We start from the raw sequence: 23,744 nt of genomic DNA, 5'->3' as shown, positions 1-23,744 counted from the left end.
ATTTGGTTGAGACAAACTAAAGTTAGAGAACGGAAACATATGTTTAAAAAGGGACATAACTCAAGAATGGTAAAAGTGTCACCACCAAATTCGTACTTAATCTGTATTATGTAGTAATAAGCATTGTGTATAAGTTTCATAACATTTGGTTGAGGCAAACTAAAGTTAGAAAACAGAAACAAAAAATTTGTACTTGATCTTAGTTTTGGGGTAATGAATATTGTGTATATCTGTTTCATAATGTTTGGTTGGGGCAAACTTAAGTTACAGAATGGAAACTAAAAATTTTGCAATCTTTCGATTTATAAAGGGGCATAACTCAATAATGGTTAAAGTGACACTACCCAAATTCAACTTGATCTGTGTTTTATCAGTGGAAGTCAAAATTAAACATTGCATTGTATAAAGCATTAATTGTAGTTGATTTAACTATAATCATAGACAAAGGAAGATAACTCCAATTTTAAAAATTACTTGATATTTAGAAGAAAATACAAAATTTTCAATGTTTCCATAAATGTATATAGGGGCATAACTCTATAATGGTTAAAGTGACCCCAGAATTCAAACTTGATTGGTGTTTTGTGGTAATAAGCATTGTGTATAAGTTTCATAACATTTGGTTGAGGCAAACTTAAGTTAGAGAACGGAAACTAAAAATTTTGCAATTTTTTTTATTTATAAAGGGGCATAACTCTAGAACGGTTAAAGTGACGCCACCAAAATTCAACCTTGATCTGTGTTTTGTGGTAATAAGCATTGTGTATAAGTTTCATAACATTTGGTTGAGGCAAACTTAAGTTAGAGAACGGAAACTAAAAATTTTGCAATTTTTCCATTTATAAAGGGGCATAACACTAGAACGGTTAAAGTGACGCCACCAAAATTCAAACTTGATCTGTGTTTTGTGGTAATAAGCATTGTGTATAAGTTTCATAACATTTGGTTGAGGCAAACTCAAGTTAGAGAACGGAAACCAATTTTGGGACGTACGGACGTACATTCGAACGTACATACAGACGGACAAGGGTAAAACTTATTTGGCAGGGGGATAAAAACAAATATGACAGTTATGAGCAATCGACAACCACTCAGCTACAGGTTCCTGACTTATTTTTATTTGTTTTTACACTTGATTTTATCATTATAAATATACATGTCACAGATGTCTGAGCATTATACCAATTAATAATTATTACTTGTTGGCAAATAACAGACAGTGACTTCAGGTACCACTTTTATTAAATTTAAATTGCAACATATAAATATAAATTATAAATATATCAACCAATTTGAAAAAAAAAATTATACATTCCTTTACATTTTGTATTGTCTCACTCAATGAAAATATTAAAAGCCAACTAAAGGCTATATGAGGACATAGAGATTTATTAATTCGACAAAACACTTAATATTACTACACAAACTTAAAATGCAAATTAGAGAAATTAAGGCGGCCTGGCCTCAGCTCAGAAATCAATTTGAATTTTAATAGAGAACAAAGTTTGCTAGCTGTGAACTAAAATACTGCGAACTTCTGTATACATGTATTCATGGAGGATGTAATTTCGTTTCAAAATCAGATAGAGCATGTCCAAACCAAAAGTAAGTTTTTTTCCTATATAAATATCAATGGGTCATAATATCCATGCGAATTTTAAATAATTTAATTCGTGTTACAAATTTGACATTTAAAGTGACACAGACTTCAAGTTTCCCAGCAATTTTTTTCCAACGATATATTTGCTATTTTGTCTTGCTAGTTTTATGAATATAATATATCTGCGAATCTGACTTTTCAAACTCTCTTGTCTCGTTTTTGTTATGAAATTGTAAAATAATTCTTAAAATCTGATGTACCTGATCTAAAGCATTTGTGATATTAAAAGACAACATGAAACAACCTCACATGTTTCCAATAAAAATATTGGATGAAAATATAAACATTGTAAGAGTGAAAAAATAATTTTCACCTGAAGCATGGCAGAAAGTTTCTATAACTTCAAAAAGGGATATTGAAGAGTGGAATTGTAAAGTCTGCAAAACCGACGTGCACATTTTGTAATTAATCAGTTCCTTACCCAACCCTGCATTCCACCAATTAGTCTCCAATGTACATAATGTAACAATAACTTTTTTATTATTGTTAATACATTTCAATGTAACGGTAGCCAGTGCCTAAGTTTATCAAGGTCTCCCACTGAATTCAAAATGCAAATCAAAAAAATAACACCGAATTCAGGCTTGTTACAGTCCACGTGGTTTATGTGGAACCTGCCTTAATATGCAATTTTTATTCAATATCAAATAAAATTTGCAAGGGTTCCACAGAACCCAGTGCCTCGCCTACTTTTGCTGTTAGTCGCAGGCTCAACAAAAATGGGGAAAAAATTATTAAAAATTTTCCTCTGGATACTATCTTTTGATTGTAAGAAGCTTCTGTCCAAGTTTGGTAAAAATCCAGGATGGTTTTTTGAATCTAATAAATGTTTAAAAAACTTTAACTGCAGACTGTATGTAATGACAACTTAACTGGAAGAAAAACTAAGTTCAATTATAAGTAATATACGGAAAAACAGGAAATAAATTTTTACAAAATCTCCTTCTACATGTAGATACTAGCTTTTGATCATAATACGGATAAACAGGATTTTTTTTTTTACAAAATTTACTTCTGGATACTATCTTATGATCATAAACAAGCTTCTGTCCAAGTTTGGTAAAAATCCAGGATATTTTAAGAAAGTTATTAAAATTTCAAAAACTTTAACCACAGAGTGAATATTTGTGGACGCCTCCGCCGCTGCCGACAACGGAATGTAGGATCGCTATGTCTTGCTTTTGCGACAAAAGTCGCAGGCTCGACAATTAACTGATAAATTATAAAATTAAATGCTTCATTACAAATTTCTTGTTTCTTTTTACTGCATTGCATGAAATAAACTGGAATCCACTTGAATTTAACGGAACAAAAAAGTGTAAAGTCAGCCGGGAACCAGCTTATGCATTACGATGTAAACTACAAAACGTAATCGGTTATTCGTTCCGTTTTTGTGTTTCATTTATACTTTTTTTTTAAACAACAAAATGTTTCTTTTTTACTGATTTGATGGGTAATTTTGCTTGATAAAATCTTTTCTAGAACTTAAGACACGTCCCTTTTTATTTTTATGAAGTTGTCATAATACAGGACTAAATATGTTCATTGAATGCTTTTCGACTTCCCATAAAAATCAGGTATGAATCTAACATGAAAGACTTTTATCAAATTATTGACATATGCTGAAGATATTAAAGAGAAAAAAAATTATGAAGTGCAATACATGTATATGTATTTTAATTTATACTGAATCTGTGCTATTTGAGAGTCAAAATGCATGGACTGTATAAACTTTGGCTTTCACAGTCGCTGACCATATAAAGCCTTGTTATGACATTGATAATGAGTTTCTGCAGGATTTTGCAGTATACATATATTATTTCTCTTTGATGGATGAATCAGAAAGAACGTACTATTTTGTGCTTCTTCCCTTGTGAAGGACTATTCAATTTGGGAATGTTCATTGTGTCATGATGGCACTTCAAATATTTTATGACTACAAACATTAATACATTATTTTAGGAATTCTATCTGCACAATATATGAAATATTTTAATTCATCATTGTAATTGAATATTAGGTAATAATGGTTTCTTTCCTCATTTAAATTCACCCTTTAAACCTTCTTATTATTAAACACAACTTCACGGATCTATTTCAAATGTTGTTTGTTTCATATTTTGATAAGGTAAAGAGAACCATCATACATTGTCTCAAATCATAACTGTTAATTGTAATCAGCTAGCAACAGGATAGTTCTGTAATGCTCGGCACATTCTCGCATTCTACCTGCTTCTAAGATTTGTACAAATCAATTCTATATTATGAGACAATGTGTAGATATTCTTATATGTTTGGTATGAGCCTAAACAATTTACTGCCATTTTTATATTGTATAAACCATTATAAGTTGTTAAGTAAATCTACTTCATATGTTATATACTGTAGTTGTCTGATTGAAACTCATACCACACCTCCTTTTATCACATATTATACATGTCACATGTAACTGACAACAAAAAATACAATTGTTTAGTCTAGAAAGTATATTTATGTATGTATCACTGTATGGGTTAAAATTATGTCAACCAATGTCATGGCAAACTTTAATCACCTGTAATAACTTACTTTGCACAGTTAATTCCCCCAACTTTTGAGGCCATTCCTTGTAATTCTGATTTGGAAGATAGATCTGACATGTATAATTCCCTGCATCAGTCTCCGTTAATGATCGTATAATCAGTTGGTACATTTCACGATTGTTTGATCTGTATTTCACCACATCATATTTCCTTCTTCCTTCAACAACATAATCAACACGAACAGTTTCATCGGAGGATATGTGTTCAGGGAGACCAGTTGGTGTGATCTGTTTAATCCATTGCAACTGTTTAAACATAACATACATGTGTAATATTATTAAAATCGATTAAAGAACGTGTTACAGTCTATATCAAAAACATTCAAATTCAAAATCTCTCCAACCACAATATTTGGCCTTAACTGCATGCGCCATATTTGGAAAAGGGTCATATTGTTGATTATATGAAAATTAAGAGTCAGAAAAGTGATGTCATTTTTTTGTCATGAAAAAGTTTTCTTCTTAACCATCTGCTGATTTCCAGGTGTAAATCAAGGTTACATTAAACGGGTCTGGCTAGCTAAAATTGTGGTATTCTTTAAGGTAAACTTCATGGTTCTTAAATGCCATCATAACTATATTTTTGACACTATAAAATTGTGGTTTTAAAACATTGGAGAAGACCTACAATGTATGTATTTTTGGCATACATGTACATGTATGTCTATGTCAATTGTATTAGAAAAGACTAAATATACAAACATAATGAAACGTAAAATAACATACATGTATAATGATTGCCAATAAGACAACAATTCATAAAAGATTAAAGGACATGATTACAGGTCAATGTCTAACATTGAGGAAAACCCATCCACAGTAGTTGAGGCCTAAAAAATACATGTGTTTCGCTACCCTTATTTTTAGTTCCTTCCCCTAGATTTTTTGTCATTTTTTAACAAGTGCTATTAAACTAAAGACATTGTTTTCTCTGACTGTTGTACTCTACCTATACTGACCACAAAAAAAAATTCAGAAACAGAAACCCAGGTATTGTTTTATTAACATAAGCTACAATGTACAAATGTATAAAAGGCCTCTGTATTTGAAAATTTAATTTTGGGATAAGTTCTCAGCCTTCTAGATAGATTATATATAGATGTACCTGTGCTGGAGACTGTAAATTTATGACAGAACAATTCAGGTATGCTGTTTGACCTTGTTTTTTCACCTCTGGTAAAATATCATCTACTATTTCTGGTCTTACAGCAAAAACTGAAAAATATTAAACAGATGGTTCTATGGGGAAATAGTTTTTAAAAATAAAAAATGTTTTCATTGAATTTCATTCCCTGAGCTAATTTAATAGAACTGTGCTATATATATCAACTGTAACAATGTTACATGTATTCTTATACATCTTTAATATTTCATTCAATATAGACTGTTTTCTCTAATGTAACCAGGTTGCCAATAAGACGACTTTTCATAAAACAACCAAAGAACAAAGAAGGATTACAGGTCAAATTCATTACGCTGTGAGTCTTTAATATTGAAGTACCGGTAAACCCATCCTGTAAAGTTAAGGCTTAAAAAATGCATGTGTTAATACTGTTATGCTACTAAAGTACTAAACTAAGAAATGGAGGTACATGTACTATACAAAAAAAAAAATACTTGTGGTTTTAGAATATAATTAATTTTCACTGGTTATGTACATGTATTATGTTTTATTTACATCATAATTGTCATATTGTATATGTCATGAATGTTGTACATTTGGATTATACAATAACAATGTCATATCTCTTTTATGTGCATTAACCAATAAAATATTTTAATTTGAATTTTAGTTATCTGTAATTCATTGTACCAATACGCAGGTTTAAGACTCCATACAAATTTACCATTCAATGATTCGACCCCTGAAAGAATAAACAATTAACTGCTTTATGGCAACTGAGAGCTACAAAAATGAAACAATTTACAGAAATTGTTTAAACATCTTTTAAGGCATATGCCATGTATGCGGGCAGCACTCTCTTCTTAACTTTCTCTACCTTAAGTGCAATAATATACATATACCATAATACCAATATCCAACATTTTTTTTAAAAAGACACTAGCTAAATTTCATTGAACTACAAAAAATGTACCATATTTATATATTTCAGTTAATCATCATTTCCCTTGCATTATTATCTACACAACTAACATAGCTGTACATCATTGTGTGTAACAAGTTGAGAAGGCAGTTTTCCATCAAACATCTTTCCCAAAAGTGTAAAAATAAACTAAAAACTTACTATTTTAGCACTAATTTTAATATCCAAATTATGCATGAAGTATTTGCAACTGGATCGACATTAAGCATAAAACAATCAATCTTAGAGTTCAATCAGGGGCAAAACTCATTTAAGTCATGTTCATATACATTTACTTGAGGATGTAAGTAATAATTACTCGAAAAAGTACATTTGTAAGATTCTATTTTCTTTTTTTTCAAGGTTTGAATAATCTCCCCTTTGTGCTTCTCCAAAAATTTACTTGTACAATTATTTTTTTACAAACCCCGAAATTCATAAGTTTTGGGAGATCAAAACATGCCTTAAACATTTTCTGGTTTGCTTAGTTCATTATTAAAGTTCTACCTATTATCGGGAAAATATAATGATGGTTTTCTGTAATTGAACATGGTGAAGAACTATTAAAACAAAGAATATAATGTGCACATAATGAGATATTCATTGTCCATGAAATTATACTTTAAAAGACACTAAAATGTCAAAATGTGTATTAAATACAGACAAATTAACACTCTTTTAGAGCAATGCAGTCAAGAGAAATTCCCCAAAATGATTGTTTTACTAAGTCTTATAAAAACTACAGAAAAAATAATGGCTTATATAATTCATCCCATTTGGGATAGAATATCCAAGACGCCTTAGACGCGGGTTGTTATAATAAGGGACTAACGCATGATAATTTTATTGGTCCAAAAGTTATAACCCATATGGATATATGGGACTTTGGGTGAGAAATCTCTTCTGTTTTGTATTTATTTGGACACTTTGGTATCGTCACGCTGTTTCAGGAATTTCAAAAATGTACTTGAAACTACTTACCTGAACAAAATATTGATGAAAGAACGACGGCAGTGAACAAATTTATCATTTCTAATCAACTTTTCGGTTACATTAAATTCAGTAAAATTTCGATCTCAACTTATTTCCTATTTCATGTCGCAGGTAAACACTCTTTGGTTCAAAATGTCGCTTATTTGATCACGTGATCTCAACACAGGTAATTATTTAACCAGGTAAACTGGTAAATGAATGACACATATATGAATCAATCTGTGTGACATCATGCAGTTAATTTTACCAATACAACAATCCTTTTTAAATGATGTATTAACTTAATATCCTATTCTATAAATTTAAAATAAGACTAAACAATTATAGTAATTCAAATATTGAACACGAGAGACAACGGAAATAGTTGACGAGGATCATGTGCATTGTGCAACGAAATGTCAAATTTTGTAAAAAAAAAACCTAGAGAACAACACAATGCTTTAAGCAGAGACATATTGTGTTATATGTCTCTGCTTTAACGAAATTGAAAGTATCAATCAATAAAAAAAATCGAATGATGAAGAACATTATTAATCTGTATTAACATTTAACGAGTATGACATATACTAAAATGAGCCTGTAAGGGGGTTAATTAATTATTAAATATTAAGAAATAACTTAGCTTAACATAAAAAGTATAGTAAAATTGCACAAATTTCTATATTATTTACTTTTACATATATGTATAGTTTTTTTTTTTTTTTTGTTTTTTTTTCTTATTTTCATTTTTAATTTTCATATTAAGAATATTGTAGTACTTATACATTTGTACATTTTAACTTGGCAAACGTATATCTCTTTCGACAGTCTATATTCGTATTTTCTTGTCTTCTAATATATATTTGAATATGTCTGTCTTGAATGTTTGTTATAGCATTGAATTTTGTATACATTTGTAAGTATTGAGTCGTATGTCTTGGTATAACGATCTTAAATTTGAATTTTAAACCAATAAATGATTTGATATGATTTGGTTTTATTTGCATTTCATATTTTTTTTAGCACATACTCTGTTTTATTGAAAAACAAACCTTCCTAAATCTCCTAGTTCATGATTGCAAACATGACTTTAGAAAAACACATGTGATAAAAATATCAAACACAAAATAAAAGATAGTGTCATAAAAACAAATAAAAATGATTGTTTGGTTGTTGCTTGCTTGCTTAACGTCCAGTAGCAAATGATAGTATTTCATGGAATTCAGGACGAGAACAAATTAACATTTAATACAATAGAGAAGTTTCAGAAAGCAGACAGACCAAATGAAGGGCGGGAAATTTTTACTGTCACAGGAACAATGATGGTAGAGAGCGTGGCACTCGTTCTACACGGGCTAGGCCTCCTTTTGCTTTTAATAGCATATAAAACCGACAACTTGAATACGACTGGAACTCGTCCTTCTTGGTCATCACCTGTGTATTCGTGAAAGCTAAATGACATATCTCTTGACCAAGCTCGTGCATCAGTTGATTTATTTTTTTTTTGGGGGGGGGGGGGGGGGAGAGAGGGAAGGCAAACAATTCGCCAATCAAAACAGCCGGTATTGTTTTAAGACAGAGCTAGGAAATTGTTTGTAACATACACTCATTCACTCAGTTTTAACTATTCGGCTGGTTTATAATTAAGTAAGTGATTCCCCCATTTAAGTAAGTGATTCCCCCATGCGCCATATAATAAATGACCGACATTATTCTTTGAATGTTACATTGCAAAGTTAATTCTGGGAAAGTGAAATAATTCAGCCGAATTAGGTACAACTCTCATAATTAAATCTGATGAACCCTCAAAACAGGTCAAATGGTTCGCCATTTGTTAACCATGTAAGGAGTAAATCCGTAAACAGTTAAGAAAATACCGAATAGAAGACAAACGTACGGACAACACAATGATAATTTTACTGAACGGTCTACCCTCGGGTCTACCAAACGCTATACACATAAAACTGCAGATTGCGAAACACATGCCAAATCTAAACCAAGGAGGGTGAACTCCGCTAGGTGCCCAAGGGGAGGAGGTGAACTTTGAGTTCAGTATCGGGTTGGGTTCGGGAGGCGTACTCAGGCCGTGCACTGGAAAGCCGATAATCATTCATAAGAGAGAAAGAGATAAACCAACGTGACAAAACAAAAATCCCAGTTTTGTTACAAAAACAAAACTACCACAACATACATGCGCGCTGTAACAGATATATACAAACATTTACGCTTGAATTCAGATTAGAGTCATGCTCCAAAAATAACGATACCTATATATATATCACTATTACGTCACTGCTTTTTTCATACATATGTTTTGTCATGTTGTGACACTCTTCATGGGCCCTTTAATTTGGAAAAATAAAATATTGTATTGTATTGTATTGTATACATGGCAGATGTGGATTTAATTTACATTTGGGAAATTTGCAATAGTTAAATTCACATTGTATAAACGTCAGGAACAAGTTAAAGTATGAAAATTTATTAGCTGCTCATAACCTGTTTACAAACAAGATAACCTGGAGCACTATAAATATCAATCGCCTTATACAAATAACATGATTCAGTTTATGGAAACACATACAAGTAAATCTAATATATATTGTTTATCATGGAACAGGGATGTATATGTCACATCTGCTTTATTCCCCAACATGATCGTGATGATCGTAAAAACGTATAACTAAAAACAATTTTTTTTAAACAAATTAAGTACACGTAGAACAGTTGTATCAAGACAGTGTTACACAAAAAGGATCGCGGACATAATTAAGACTTTAATAAATCAAATCAAACCATATATATGCAGGAGCCTGTTGTTCAGTGGTAATGACCGTACTGCGATATGCCGTTTACATTTACGTGTGGATTAGTTTTAACTTCAATCGAATCCCAACATTTTTATGCTCCCATTTGAGTCATCAGGTTGACAATTTTGGTAAACGGACAGAAAGTTACAGGACAAAAAGTCACAGGACAGAAAGTCACAAATTTGATAGGACAAAAAGTCACAAATAATTTGTTTGGAATTGTTTGAAAATATAAGAGAAAGTTCTTGAAATAATTTCTTTTTATTATATATTAATGTTACAGTTAATGAAATCGTTCATAAGCCTTGATTAATGAAGATTTATCAAATTTTAAACAGTCAAAGGATATATTTCTTGATACCATGAAGCCATTTAAGTACCAAGCCACTTTGACAAATTGTTTCTTAACAATTATATGATAATTATTTTTTTTTTCAGAATAATTTTTGTGTACAAAGTTGCTTTATATATAATAATTCAATCGAAAAATACAATTCATGTTTTTAAAAATAAGTGTTTTCTTATTCAAAGAAAAATAATCTCAAAACTGAATTGTGACTTTTTGTCCAGTGACTTTTTGTCCGGTGACTTTTTGTCTGACTTTTTGTCCGGTGACTTTGTCCTACATTCACAATTTTCACGAGCTTTTTCAATTGAAATAAGGATTCATGGATACTGTTCTATGATCGGTGTAAATCAAACCAAATCCAATAATTCATTGGTATACAATCATCAGAGACATATACATGTTATCAAGACATACAAAATAAAATAAGAAACATCAGATGCAAATTCTGAACTACTGTTATAGATATCTGAAAATCCCTAAGATCATCAATTATAACATGAACACCAGGACGAGACTAGGATAATGTGATATGGATTTGAACGCTAGGTATGATTTTTAAAGCGGTAGTTCACAAGGTGACACAGTACATGCATATACAATAAGGTATCTTTCCTCATGCAATAGTTTCAAAGAATTTGACTTCCTCTTCGTCTATGCACTAAGTCTAGTACTTGAAAGATACAGATTGAAAGAATGAATTAGTACGTTTCTCTTTTATAAAAAAAGAATGACCAGTTTAACGTAGTTGTAAGTTTACTACGGAATAGACGTTGTACCATTTTATCCTTCTTTCTCTCTTTTTTCTTGGTCAAAATTTATTGAGTTGCCTTACTGTCTCAAAAATAGCTATGCCACTGAAACGTTCTGGAATAATTATAATCCCTTTGGTCAGTAGCATGGACATTAATGACAAGAAAGAGCTGTGTTTATTTTGATTGGTAGCCCCTTGCAAGAGAGCTGAGTAAAGTTATTGAATAATAGAGTTGTTAGTAATAATAATATCGTATGACTTGAGGCTTTTTGTGTTGCTGGATTTGGATGGATGTCTCGTCAATGTGTATACCCTACGTCACCTTTTATTCATAGTTGTTAATTATCAATTCAGAACTTGAATATGATAACAAGAGAGAACTTGCTGGAATGTCTCGTCTGCTTCACTGATCATAATTGAATTTATATTGAAAGTCTTTATGAAGGATTTAACAGTATCACATAAACTTAACATTATAAATGACCCATGAAAATGAGGTCAAGGTTTTAACCCACCCCCACATGTTCATCTTTCAATCATTCCTAAACCAAAGATAGTTTACTTATTGCCTGTGTGAAATGGACCTAAACCAGAAAACTAAACGTTGACCAATGAACCATGAAAATGAGGTCAAGGTCAGATGGACCTGCCAGACAAGACATGTTCTTGACTATCATTCTATACACAAATAGCTAGCTGACCTATTGCTTATTATCTGAGAAACAGACATTATCAAGTTCAGAGGTCAAGGACAATGGACAGATGGAAAAGTCAGAACATAAGGCATTTGTATACAAGATATGAAGTATCCAGGTCTTAGATCTTCGGAAATATAAAATTTTATGCCACTGTCATACAAGTGAGAGATTTAGCTAGCTATAAATAAGGAAATGCCTGTACCAAGTCAGGAATATGACAGTTGTTTTCCATTCGTTTGATGTGTTTGAGCTTGATTTTGCCGTTAGATAAGGGACTTAGATTAGATTAGATTAGCAACTTTATTGGGCCTATGCATTCTATTGTACCTATAAGTTGAGAAAAATAATTATTAAGATAAGCAAACTTATTCATTGTTGGTAGCTTTCCGTCCAGCAAAAAGTGTATCAAGAAAATGAAAGTTGAGAGATGAATAAATGGTCTTAATTTCATTGGGGAGTAAATGTTTTATACAGTAAGTGTTTTTATATTGTTTGGTTGACATTTCTGAACAGATCCTTCAGCAAATATAATCAAAGCACTGTAAGCGCTGCAGGCAGTTAACCAAAAACCAAGGCAAACGTAATTATGAAAACTGTGGCAGTGTTGCTTCAAATTTTTTTTTCAGATTTGAAAGAACAAACATTAAACATTCGGAAATTGTACATTTATGTTTATTTAATGAATTGATTATTAAGGCAAATTAATTAATATTTTATCAAGGTTTTCTAAAGCAACGCATATATCAATGTATATTTTTAATGGTGAGTCTGCAGTGGTACAAGTTCGCAATGATTGCAGGTGTTCTAGTTGGTAGTTAACGTTGGTACCAGTTGACTTTTAGTGGTACAAGTTGACGTAATTGTATGAATGGACTTGCTTCCCTGGAAGGAACACTGTGTTTGGGTTCTACAGTACAAAAGTTATGAGACACAAATCGGACAAATGTTTACTACTACAGGGATCAAAGGTGAGGTCTGACTGCCCTGACCATAGTAAATGTAAATGACCCCCACCTTCACCCCAAGTCCGTGATATCACTCCATACCAAGTTTGGAATAAAATGACAGGTGATTATAAAAGAGGGACGAAAGATACCAGAGGGACAGTCAAACTCATAGATCGAAAACAAACTGACAACGCCATGGCCAAAAATAAAAAGACAAACAGACAAATAATAGTACAGATGACACAACATAGAAAACTGAAGACTAAGCAACACGAACCCCACCAAAAACTGGGGGTGATCTCAGGTTCTCCGGTCAAATAAAACAATTGGTCAAACATTCTTGGGCTTTACACTGCTTGAAAGATTTATATGTTATCTTTAAAATGAGCCATAAATGAAAATTTTTATAGGCCCAGAAATAATTCAAAAAATAATTAAAGTAAATTCAATTTACCTAGACTCATTTTTTGCATCAATAAAATTTTATAATAAACAAGAAATAATTGTAACAGGATGCTGTTACGAAGTCTCCCAAACAAAGCTCCCATAATTCGTCATTCCCATGGTCGCCTGACATTGGGCAAAGTCCAGTACACATTGGTTTGGTCTAGTAAAGTGATATGCATATGTCACATAATGTGACGCCTAGGAGATTGACCCTGTATATCATTCAAATTATTTTGAAATGACAAACAGGAATAAATATGGTTTAGGAGTGGGGACCGTTTACAAGTTCTCAAACAGGAGGTGGTGGGTTGACCCCAGGGACTCCCCCTATATTTCGTTTGATTTGTTATATTGTCCCATACATGAATATATATGGTTTAGGAGTGGGGATTTCAACCGTTTACAAGTTCTTAAACAATAGGGGGTGGGGTGACCCCAGGGACTCCCCCTATATTTCATTTGATTTGTTATATTGTCCCATACATTAATATATATGGTTTAGGGGTGGGGATCTCGACCGTTTCCAAGTTCTCAAACAGGAGGGGGTGGGGTGACCCCAGGGACTCCCCCTATATTTCATTTGATTTGTTATATTGTCCCATATATTTATATATATGGTTTAGGGGTGGGGATCTCGACCGTTTCCAAGTTCTCAAACAGGAGGGGGTGGGGTGACCCCAGGGACTCCCCCTATATTTCATTTAATTTGTTATATTGTCCCATACATGAATATATATGGTTTAGGGGTGGGGATATCGACCGTTTACAAGTTCTGAAACAGAAGGGGGTGGGGTGACGCCAGGGATTCCCCCAAATTTTCATTTGATTTGTTTTATTGTCCCATACAAGTATATATATGGTTTAGGAGTGGGGATCGCGACCGTTTACAAGACAAAAGAACATTTTCAAATTGAAGGGGGGTGGGATGACCCCCAGGGACTCACCCTATATTTTATTTGATTTGTTTCATTGTCCTGTTCTCATTACTGAAGACCACGCGTGTCTATCACTTACTGTTTTCGAGTATAAATAGTCATTTGAAAATATAATCCCATAGGGTTCTACAGTAAACCCCTCCCTTCTTTAGGCCCCTCAAAATACCCCTAAATAGTTCCCAATGCACAAACGAAAGATTGATGGCTCCGCTAGACATGTTAGTCTTACATTTTATGAAACCCTAAGTTAATCTGACAAGGGGTCCGAGTTGTTTTCTTAGACGGTCCGAGTGGACTCGGTCCGACTTGTCTCTGGGACGAGTTATCCGCATTTCTTAAAACATCGACCTGATTGGTCGACATTGATTACGTCGATTTCCGGTTTTTCATTCATAAAATAACAACAGGTTCAGTGATAAACGGAATAATTTAATAAAAGAAAGGAATTTAAATGTGCATACATTTAATTGAAATCAATTAAATAATCACAATCTTCTTAAACTAAAAGAATATCATGATTAAGAGTACTTTCGCTTAATCGGATTTTATATCATCAGAATCAAACGAACTTACGTTTCGTGTAAGTTAAAATTACCGCCAACTTAGACTACATGTGTACTATATATAACTTTATTCCCTCTATCATAGAGATTTGGTGTACATGAACAATATTCCTGCGCATTTTGCCATTTGGGAAATATAAACGACTTGTAATTACAGATTTTCGGCGATGAAATATTTCATACAATTGTTCTTTTCCATCTTAGCCAAAAGCACAGGGGATAATAAACTACGTACGGATTTCTATTGAGCACTATTTCCTATGTGCAACTTCAAATATTATGCGTCGTTCGACGATCATTTAAGGTTATTCTGGTCATATTTTTTGTATTCCAGAATTAAAAGAATGAAAAAAATGTCCAATTAGTTATAAATAACATATTAGCCTGCTAGATTACAACAATGGCACTTTTTTCAGCATTCGTTAGGAAGAACACAAATCTAGGGTGCTAGCATAAGGCAGCTTAACTGCCTAAAAATAAGAAGGTGTGGTATGATTGCCAATGAGACAACTCTCTACAAGAGACCAAATGACACAGAAATTAAATATAGGTCGCCGTACGGCCTCAAACAATGAGCACAGCCCACACTGCATAGTCAGCCATAAGAGGTCCCGAAATAACAAATGCAAAACAAGTAATACCAGAAAACTAACTGCCTAATTTATGTACAAATAATGAACAGCAAGAGTAATGATTTTTTTATGTTATTGCAAAATTTTCAAGTAAAACACAAGCTAAATCAAAGTGGAGATAACTCTATATGTATGTCTACAGATTTTGAATAAAAGTGGATATATCTCTATTACTATTATCTTGAAGCAAAGAAACACCAAATCAGGTCACAGGCGTTGGTCAGAGATTTATACAAGAAAGTTGTACTTAGTTCTGTTTAAGTTCTTTTAATTACTAGGAACTAGTGCTTTTTAAAGCATGTTGATTTTGTTTAGCATTTGCCCTGACAAGATTTTGTTTAAACATAAAATGATGTTGACTTAATTTAAATTTAAAAAAAATAGCTAGGAATGCTCGAATGCAGAAATTAACAAAGAAGTTAATGAGGTAATGAATTAATGAGTTTCCTATTTGAATCAAAGTGTAAATGATTCTGTATATATATATATATGCTACATACAGAGTCTCAATCAAAGAGGAGATGACAATATGTGAAAATTTCAAAACGCAGAAAATTATTTGGCTCATAGCCAGTCTCTGAGGGGTGTTATTTGAGGGTAATGGCATTCTGGCTTTATATTAATTGTTAAATTTCAATCTGAATCTTGACTTTAATAGCATTTCAGTTTATCCACATGATATAATAATACCTGTAGTCAAGGGGTGGTCACATGGGTTTTGGACATACCACTCTCTAATAGTATTTTTTGTTTTCAGAGAGTGGTATGTCAAAAACCTATGTGACCACCCCCTTGACTACAGGTATTATTATATCATGTGGATAAGCTGAAATGCTCATAACTTTCTAATGACTGAACAATTCATTAAAAAGGAACAAGACCTGTTTACATGTATTATTTTTAATAGGTATAGCAATTTAAAATAAAATGCTTCGCTGGGCGCAGCTTGATACGACCGCAGAGGTCGAACCCTGAACAGTTGGGGCAAGTATGGACACAACATTCAAGCTTGATACAGCTCTGAATTTGGATTGTGATTAAATATTTGACACAGCATAGGTTCTGACACAGAAAGAATGTGGTCTAAGAACTTCAATTTTTTTAATTTACCTATTATGGTCCAATGTCCAAAATCAAAATACATGGTTAGATTCAGCATATCAAAGAACCCCATATATTCAATTTTTGTTGAAATCAAACAAAGTTTAATTTTGGACCCCAACTTGAACAAACTTGAAAACTGGTCCCATAATCAAAAATCTAAACACATGTTTAGATTCAGCATATCAAAGTACCCCAAGAATTCAATTTTTGTTAAAATCAAACTAAGTTTAATTTTGGACCCTTTGGACCTTAATGTAGACCAATTTAAAAACCGGGACCCAAAATTAAAAATCTAAAAACACGGTTAGATTTGGCATATCAAAGAACCCCAATAATTCAATTTTTGATGAAATCAAACAAAGTTTAATTTTGGACCCTTTTGACCTCAATATGAACCAATTTGATAGCGGGCCCACAAAATAAAAAATCTAAATACATGGTAAGATTCAGCATATCAAAGAACCCCATATATTCAATTTTTGTTGAAATCAAACAAAGTTTAATTTTGGACCCCAATTTGGACCAACTTGAAAACTGGGCCAAAAATCTAAAATCTAAATACATGTTTAGATTCAGCATATCAAAGAACCCCATATATTCAATTTTTGTTGAAATCAAACAAAGTTTAATTTTGGACCCCAAATTGGACCAACTTGAAAACTGGTCCCATAATAAAAAATCTAAACACATGTTTAGATTCAGCATATCAAAGAACCCCAAGAATTCAATTTTTGATGAAATCAAACAAAGTTTAATTTTGGACCCTTTTGACCTCAATGTGGACAAAGTTGATAACGGGCCCCAAAAATCAAAAATCTAAATACATGGTTAGATTCAGCATATCAAAGAACCCCATATATTCAATTTTTGTTGAAATCAAACAAAAGTTTAATTTTGGACCCCGATTTGGACCAACTTGAAAACTGGGCCCATAATCAAAAATCCAAATACATGTTTAGATTCAGCATATCAAAGTACCCTAAAAATTCAATTTTTGTAAAAATCAAACTAAGTTTAATTTTGGACCCTTTTGACCTTAATGTAGACCAATTTGAAAACGGAACCAAAAATTAAGAATCTAAATACACGGTTAGATTCGGCATATCAAAGAACCCCAATAATTCAATTTTTGATGAAATCAAACAAAGTTAAATTTTGGACCCTTTGGACCTCAATGTGGACCAATTTAAAAACGGGGCCCAAAATCCAAAAACTTAATACACGGTTAGATTCAGCATATTAAAGAACCCCAAGAATTCAAGAATAAAACCCCATTGAAATTGATCAAGAAATAAGCAATTTATACGAAGTATCTTCTTTTGCACAATACTGTGCAATTGAATATTTCTTGCTATTGTGCAATACTGTACAATTGACAATTTCTTGCTATTGCGCAATATTGTGCTATTGGATATTTCTTGCTATTGCGCAATACTGTGCAATTGAAGATTTCTTGCTATTGCGCAATACTGTGCAATTGAAGATTTCTTGCAATTGTGCAATACTGTGCAATTGAAAATTTCTTGCTATTGCACAATACTTATTATATAATAATTTACACATCCTGTTTGGTGTGTATCTCCTACCATATCATTATTATTTGCTTTTAAATATAAATCAGAAATAACCAACTTAAAATGGAAAATTTTAAAAGAAAAAAAAAAGGAAAAAAAGAAAAAAAAAAAATTCCCCCCCCAAATTTTTTGAACCCCCTTATGATTCATCACCCCCAAACTCAATCCCAGCCTTCCCTTTGTGGTATGGTACCTTGCAGTACAATTTCAGAGAGATCCATACACTTGAACACAAGTTATTGTCTGGAAACTAGAAAAATGCTTATTTTTGGCCCCTTTTTGGCCCCTCAATTCCTAAACGTTTCGGGCAATTACCCCCAAACTCAATTCCAGCTTTCCCTTTGTGATATGGAACCTTGTAGTACAATTTCAGAAATATCCAAACACTTACACACAAGTTATTGTCATGAAACTAGAAAAATGCTTGTTTTTTGCCCCTTTTTTGGCCCCTAATTCCTAACATTTTGAGGCAATTACCCCCAAAATCAATTACAGCCTTCCCTTTGTGATATGGAACCTTGTGGTACAATGTCAGAGAGATCCATACACTTACACACAAGTTATTGTCTGGAAGTTACAAAAATGCTTATTGTTGGCCCCTTTTTGGCCCCTAATTCCTTAACTGTTGGTACCATAACCCCCAAAATCAATCCCAACCTTCCTTTCATGGTATTGAACCTTATGGTAAAATTTCATGGAGATCCATTCACTTAAACTAAAGTTAGAGTGCGAAAACCAATGTGTCTTCGGACGACGCCGGACGACGACGACGACGACGCCAACGTCATACCAATATACGACCAAAAAATTTTCAATTTTTGCGGTCGTATAAAAAAACCCATAAATATTAGGTTCAGATTTATGAGTAAATATGACCAAAATCCCTTAACCTATTCTGAATCAATAAACAGTAAATGTAGTCAAGGTCAGATAACCCCGTAAAATTCACACAAACAATTAAAAATGATTCTACATCAACTAAATATAGTTCACAAATAATTTAAAATAATTTTCATATTTCTAATCAGGAAAATTTTTAATGAGTTTCATGTTGTTTTTACTTAGTTTTTGGTGTTGTATTTTGTACTATTTTAGTTTTCAATGTCTATGTTGTCTCCACAAATAGACTATTTTCATATTATTGACTTTTGACTCCAGAGTATATAATAAGACAGGTTACCTACTCTGTGGTAAGACATTCTGGTACTCTGTCAAGTAAAAGCAACTGAAAGAAGTCAAACCTTACAATAAGTGCAATTTGGGGAAAAAATTAACTGTTTTATGTTTTCTATTCATGACAAATTCATAGGAAAACAGTTAATTTTCCCCGAAATTGCACTAAATGAAATAAAAGAATCAGTATGTACATATTTCACATACTTTTTCTCACAAGATTTTATCATGCAATAAACAAAAATTGTGTTTGCAAAAAGCCTTTATTTTGAGATTACAACATAAACTTAACAACATGTTCACAATATAAATATTTAAAGATTAGAATATATAAAATGATATAAAATGGAATTATGCATGTAACTATGGTAACAACAAATCAATAAACAAATCATTAAGAAAAAAAAGTAAATCAAGTTGTGGCTGGAATATTAACTTAACTTAAATTTAAAAAATAAATAAGATTTAAACATTTGTCTGCCATAGCTTGAATTACCATAGGATAATTGTTAATCTGTGATATAACATATTATTGAATTATTTGGTATTTAGGGGTAAGTTGAATAATTAAGTTATCAGGTTATTGTGAATAACAAATATTTTTCAAATCTGGTCTTATATTTTGCTTATTATATCAATTATACAACTGTATGTTCTGAAAAGCCATTAAACGAAAAGTAAATTGTGGGTACAGCCAAATCTCTGAATTGTACATTGTTACAAACTTAATTAGTCCTAGAACAAACCTGCGACGTCACAGGTCTGTGACTGAATTAAAGTACCTACACCTTATTTTAAACCTGGATTTTTAGTATTCGTAATGTCATCTGATAAAGTCATGCTGATTTGTAAGGTGCACAGTTTTCTCTGCTTTCAAAATCTTTCTGTTTAAACCCGTCCTGATTTTCTTTCTACAACTGGAAACTTCATGTGACAATGATTGAATTTAGTAGTGTTAATACCTTTATAATAATGAAGTTCAGGTGTGATTATGACCTGTGTATATAGCAAATACCAAATACACCCTTTGGTGGTGCACCTCACAGAGGCGGAATGTACAGATTAGGTAACAGGGAACAGATGACATATACTATTGGTATCGGTATCGGATTCGACCTGGAACTTGTTAATTATTGGTAATATCAATTATGTGGAAAACAAAAGTGCATGGAATGGTGTAATTTTTAATCAACACCATTGTCCTATATTAGTTATATATAAAGTTGAATTCTTTGAATCGTCGTTTTTACGTCATGCCAGCTAACAAATTGGACCTCGTTATTTGAGTAGTATAGATATAAAGGGTATACAGTGGAATCCCCTGTGTCTGCTTGGCCGGTGATATCGCGCATTATCTGATTTTGTCATATCCGCATGTAACAAAAATAAAATCGTTCTTGTAATTGTTTTAGTCTTCCGAAGGGACATAAAAGAATAACTTTGATAAGTTCAAGCATATATTTATAATTGCAATCCCATGATAAACCATATGTAGCCATTTTCCATTAAAAAAATTACATCATCAGATAAAATTGGTTTCATTTTAAGTCAAATTTTTATCAAAATGAAATAAATTTTGCTCCTATCCTTGGAAGACTGTTGGGTTCAAACTGAACTATATTTCGTAGTATAAAATCTTTCCTGTATTCAAAATTAGCTACCGGTATTTTCAGATGGCATGCGCAAAATCACTGGACATTTGAAGAACTGTCAAAACAGGGGTTTCCCTAATTTTGGACACACAATACCTAAAATCTTAAGGATGCAACAAACTATATATAAAGACGATTTTATGAAATATGTCATGAATTTGTTCACACAATATTATCTGATTATTGGTTTTATGAGATTACCAAAGTGCAGCCAAAAGTCTTAGGTGAGCGGATACACCAGACTGCAACATAATATAAAAGCTGCCATGATTATACTGGAAAGGTATGATTATACTTAATAATGTCCTTACATATAAACGTTTTCGATAAAAAGAAAAAAAAAGGACCAATCTTTTAAGGGCCAGAGGACCACTGAATCTTTGCATCTGGTGGTTATGTCTTTCATCTGACAAAAGCCAAATGTGAATCGTTTGTGGAGGACCTTGCATACACCATTACTACTGAACGAACTTTGTTAAAATTGTTAAAGTAGTTTCAGAGTAAAAGATGAAAATGTGACTTCCCCTAGGGTTCAAATGGAAGCGTTATGCCACCACTGGTAAATATGCTTAGTATAAAAATCAGGATTGAAATATATAAACAAGAAATAATTAAACTCCAAAATGTAAAACCCCACAGGGACAAGAGGGTAAAAGAAGGTTGTTCTTTGCATCTCCATAGAAACCTGAAATGCCAGAATACTCTTTTTTTTTAGATCACATTCAAACAAATTTGGGCAGGTGTTCCTCTGACACAGTATAACTCGACTTGGCAGGGGAAATGGACTAAAATTATGTCATTTGTAATTCTTGAACCCTAAGATATAGGAAAGTCCTTTTTGAGTGTCATTAAAAAAACTGAGCAGAGGTTGTTATGCTGATCAAAATGAACATACAAAACTTAAGTTTCAATCTGTTCTTAAAATTGAGAATGGAAATGGGGAATATGTCAAAGAGACAACAACCCGACCAAAGAACAGACAACAGCCGAAGGCCACCAATGGGTCTTCAACGCAGCGAGAAAATCCCGCACCCAGAGGTGGTCCTCAGCTGGCCCCTAAATAAAATTGTGTACTAGTTCCATGAAAATGGACGTCATACTAAACTCCAAAACATATAAATGAACTAAAATTAAAAAACATACAAGACTAACATTCTAATTCACATGTAACTGTTTGTGAAATGGATTCAATAATTCATTTAAAAAGTCAAATACATGTACATTAAGAAAAAACTATACTACAAAACTGGATAGCTCATTTAAAAAAAAACAACATATTGATATTATACCAGGTTTATACTGGATAATCAGAAAGTAAAAATAATAAAAAGATAAAAATAACAAAATAACAGGTCAATATGCTATCTTCAATCCAATAAACCAAATAATGGGTACATGAGAAAATGTTAACCTCAAAAGGACACAATATTTCAGTAAGTAATTCATTCAGACCCTCTTAACCATGTCTGAAGTAATAATTTAATTACTTACTGTAATGTATTTCTAAGTTAACAATTTGCTACAAACCCTAAAGTTAATTACATAGTTGAAAATCATACAGCAAAATGACTGGATGTACAAAGATCTCTTAACATGTAAAGTTTTAACACAATAATAAAAATTTAAAAAAGGATAAAATGTAAAATTTAAAAACAGTCATTATCACTTGCACAACAGCTAACAATTATTTTTGAATATGTTGAATAAAGCTAGACATTCTATAAAATATATTCATGATATGTGCTGAATGCGAATAGTTTTCATAATAGACTTAAAATGTTACCACCTGGCACACATAATATATATTGTGAACAATTTAAAGTTTCATATGAATAATAATTCCTTAAGTTAAAAAAAAAGTTGTGTCAAGAATAAAAATAATGACTGGATTCACATCTAAGTGCAGTTTCAAAGAAGTATTGTGATTTTCTGGTCAAATTTTAAAAAGATATTTCACATGTGAAATAAATCCTGCATTTTTGCTCCTCTACTTAAAGATTATTCCATGAAGGTGGAGCCCAAAGTGAAAGAACTTTTTAGGATTGACAATATTTGATATTCACCACTTCTATGGGGCCTCATTTGCTTATAATACACAACTAACAACAGTTCCTTTCCAAACATTGAAGATACCTGTTAAAGAAGTGCATGCCTTTAGAGTGTAATTAATACACATTTGTCAGAGAATTATTCTGTGTATAAGAATGGATTGTATGTACAACAAAGGTAGATTCTTTCTGTAAAATAAACTGTTATCACAGAGATATGTCTCGCCTTTTTGTAATTTTGATAATGCAAATGTTGAAATCAAAATAGCAATACTTTAACATGTAAGTTATGCAAATATTCAAAGTCGATGAACCATGACTGAAGGTACATGGCTAAACAATCTCCATGGAATGGGATGTGCCAATGCTAATACAACTGCATACCAAATAGCATTGACTTATAAGTCGTTCCCTTTAAACAAACTTAAGCACAAACATTAACTTGTAAACTATGTAAAAGTTTCAAAGTCAATGAACCATGATCAGGGGTGGGGCTATATAATCTCCATGGAAATGATACTTAATATCATTGACTTAACATTAGCAGTTCATCTTAAACTGATCTAATCACAAACTAATACATGTAAACTAAGCAAAAGTCAATAGACCATGACTGAGGGGGTGGGGCCAAATATTCTTCATGGAAATGAGATGTACTAATGCTTATACAACTGCATACCAAATATCATTGACCTACCACAAGTGGTTCCCCATAAATTGACCTAACCACAAACTAATACATGTAAACTATGAAAAGTTTCAAA

At 32.2% G+C, this 23,744-nt stretch overlaps 1 protein-coding gene across 5 annotated transcripts in view; it reads right to left on the bottom strand.

Moving 5' to 3' along the window:
* Window positions 1-7,487, bottom strand: part of LOC127700558 (lachesin-like) — a 208,970-nt gene extending 201,483 nt beyond the window's left edge. For 3 of the 5 annotated variants that reach the window (XM_052204108.1, XM_052204112.1, XM_052204113.1), the window contains exons 1-3: window positions 7,307-7,487; window positions 5,347-5,456; window positions 4,229-4,487 (exon numbers count right to left, since the gene is read on the bottom strand). In XM_052204108.1, coding sequence (XP_052060068.1) covers window positions 4,229-4,487; window positions 5,347-5,456; window positions 7,307-7,355 — 418 coding nt within the window. In that variant the 5' untranslated portion in view covers window positions 7,356-7,487. The remainder of the gene's footprint in view (window positions 1-4,228; window positions 4,488-5,346; window positions 5,457-7,306) is intronic. The other 2 variants (XM_052204111.1, XM_052204107.1) reach the window with 1 other exon arrangement.
* Window positions 7,488-23,744: the final 16,257 nt, after the last annotated feature.

Source organism: Mytilus californianus, unplaced genomic scaffold, assembly GCF_021869535.1.
Source record: "Mytilus californianus isolate M0D057914Y unplaced genomic scaffold, xbMytCali1.0.p SCAF_5, whole genome shotgun sequence".
Classification (NCBI taxonomy): Eukaryota; Metazoa; Mollusca; class Bivalvia; order Mytilida; family Mytilidae; genus Mytilus; species Mytilus californianus.
Note: the sequence above shows the minus strand (reverse complement) of the source record. Positions and strands in the feature narration are given on the sequence as shown.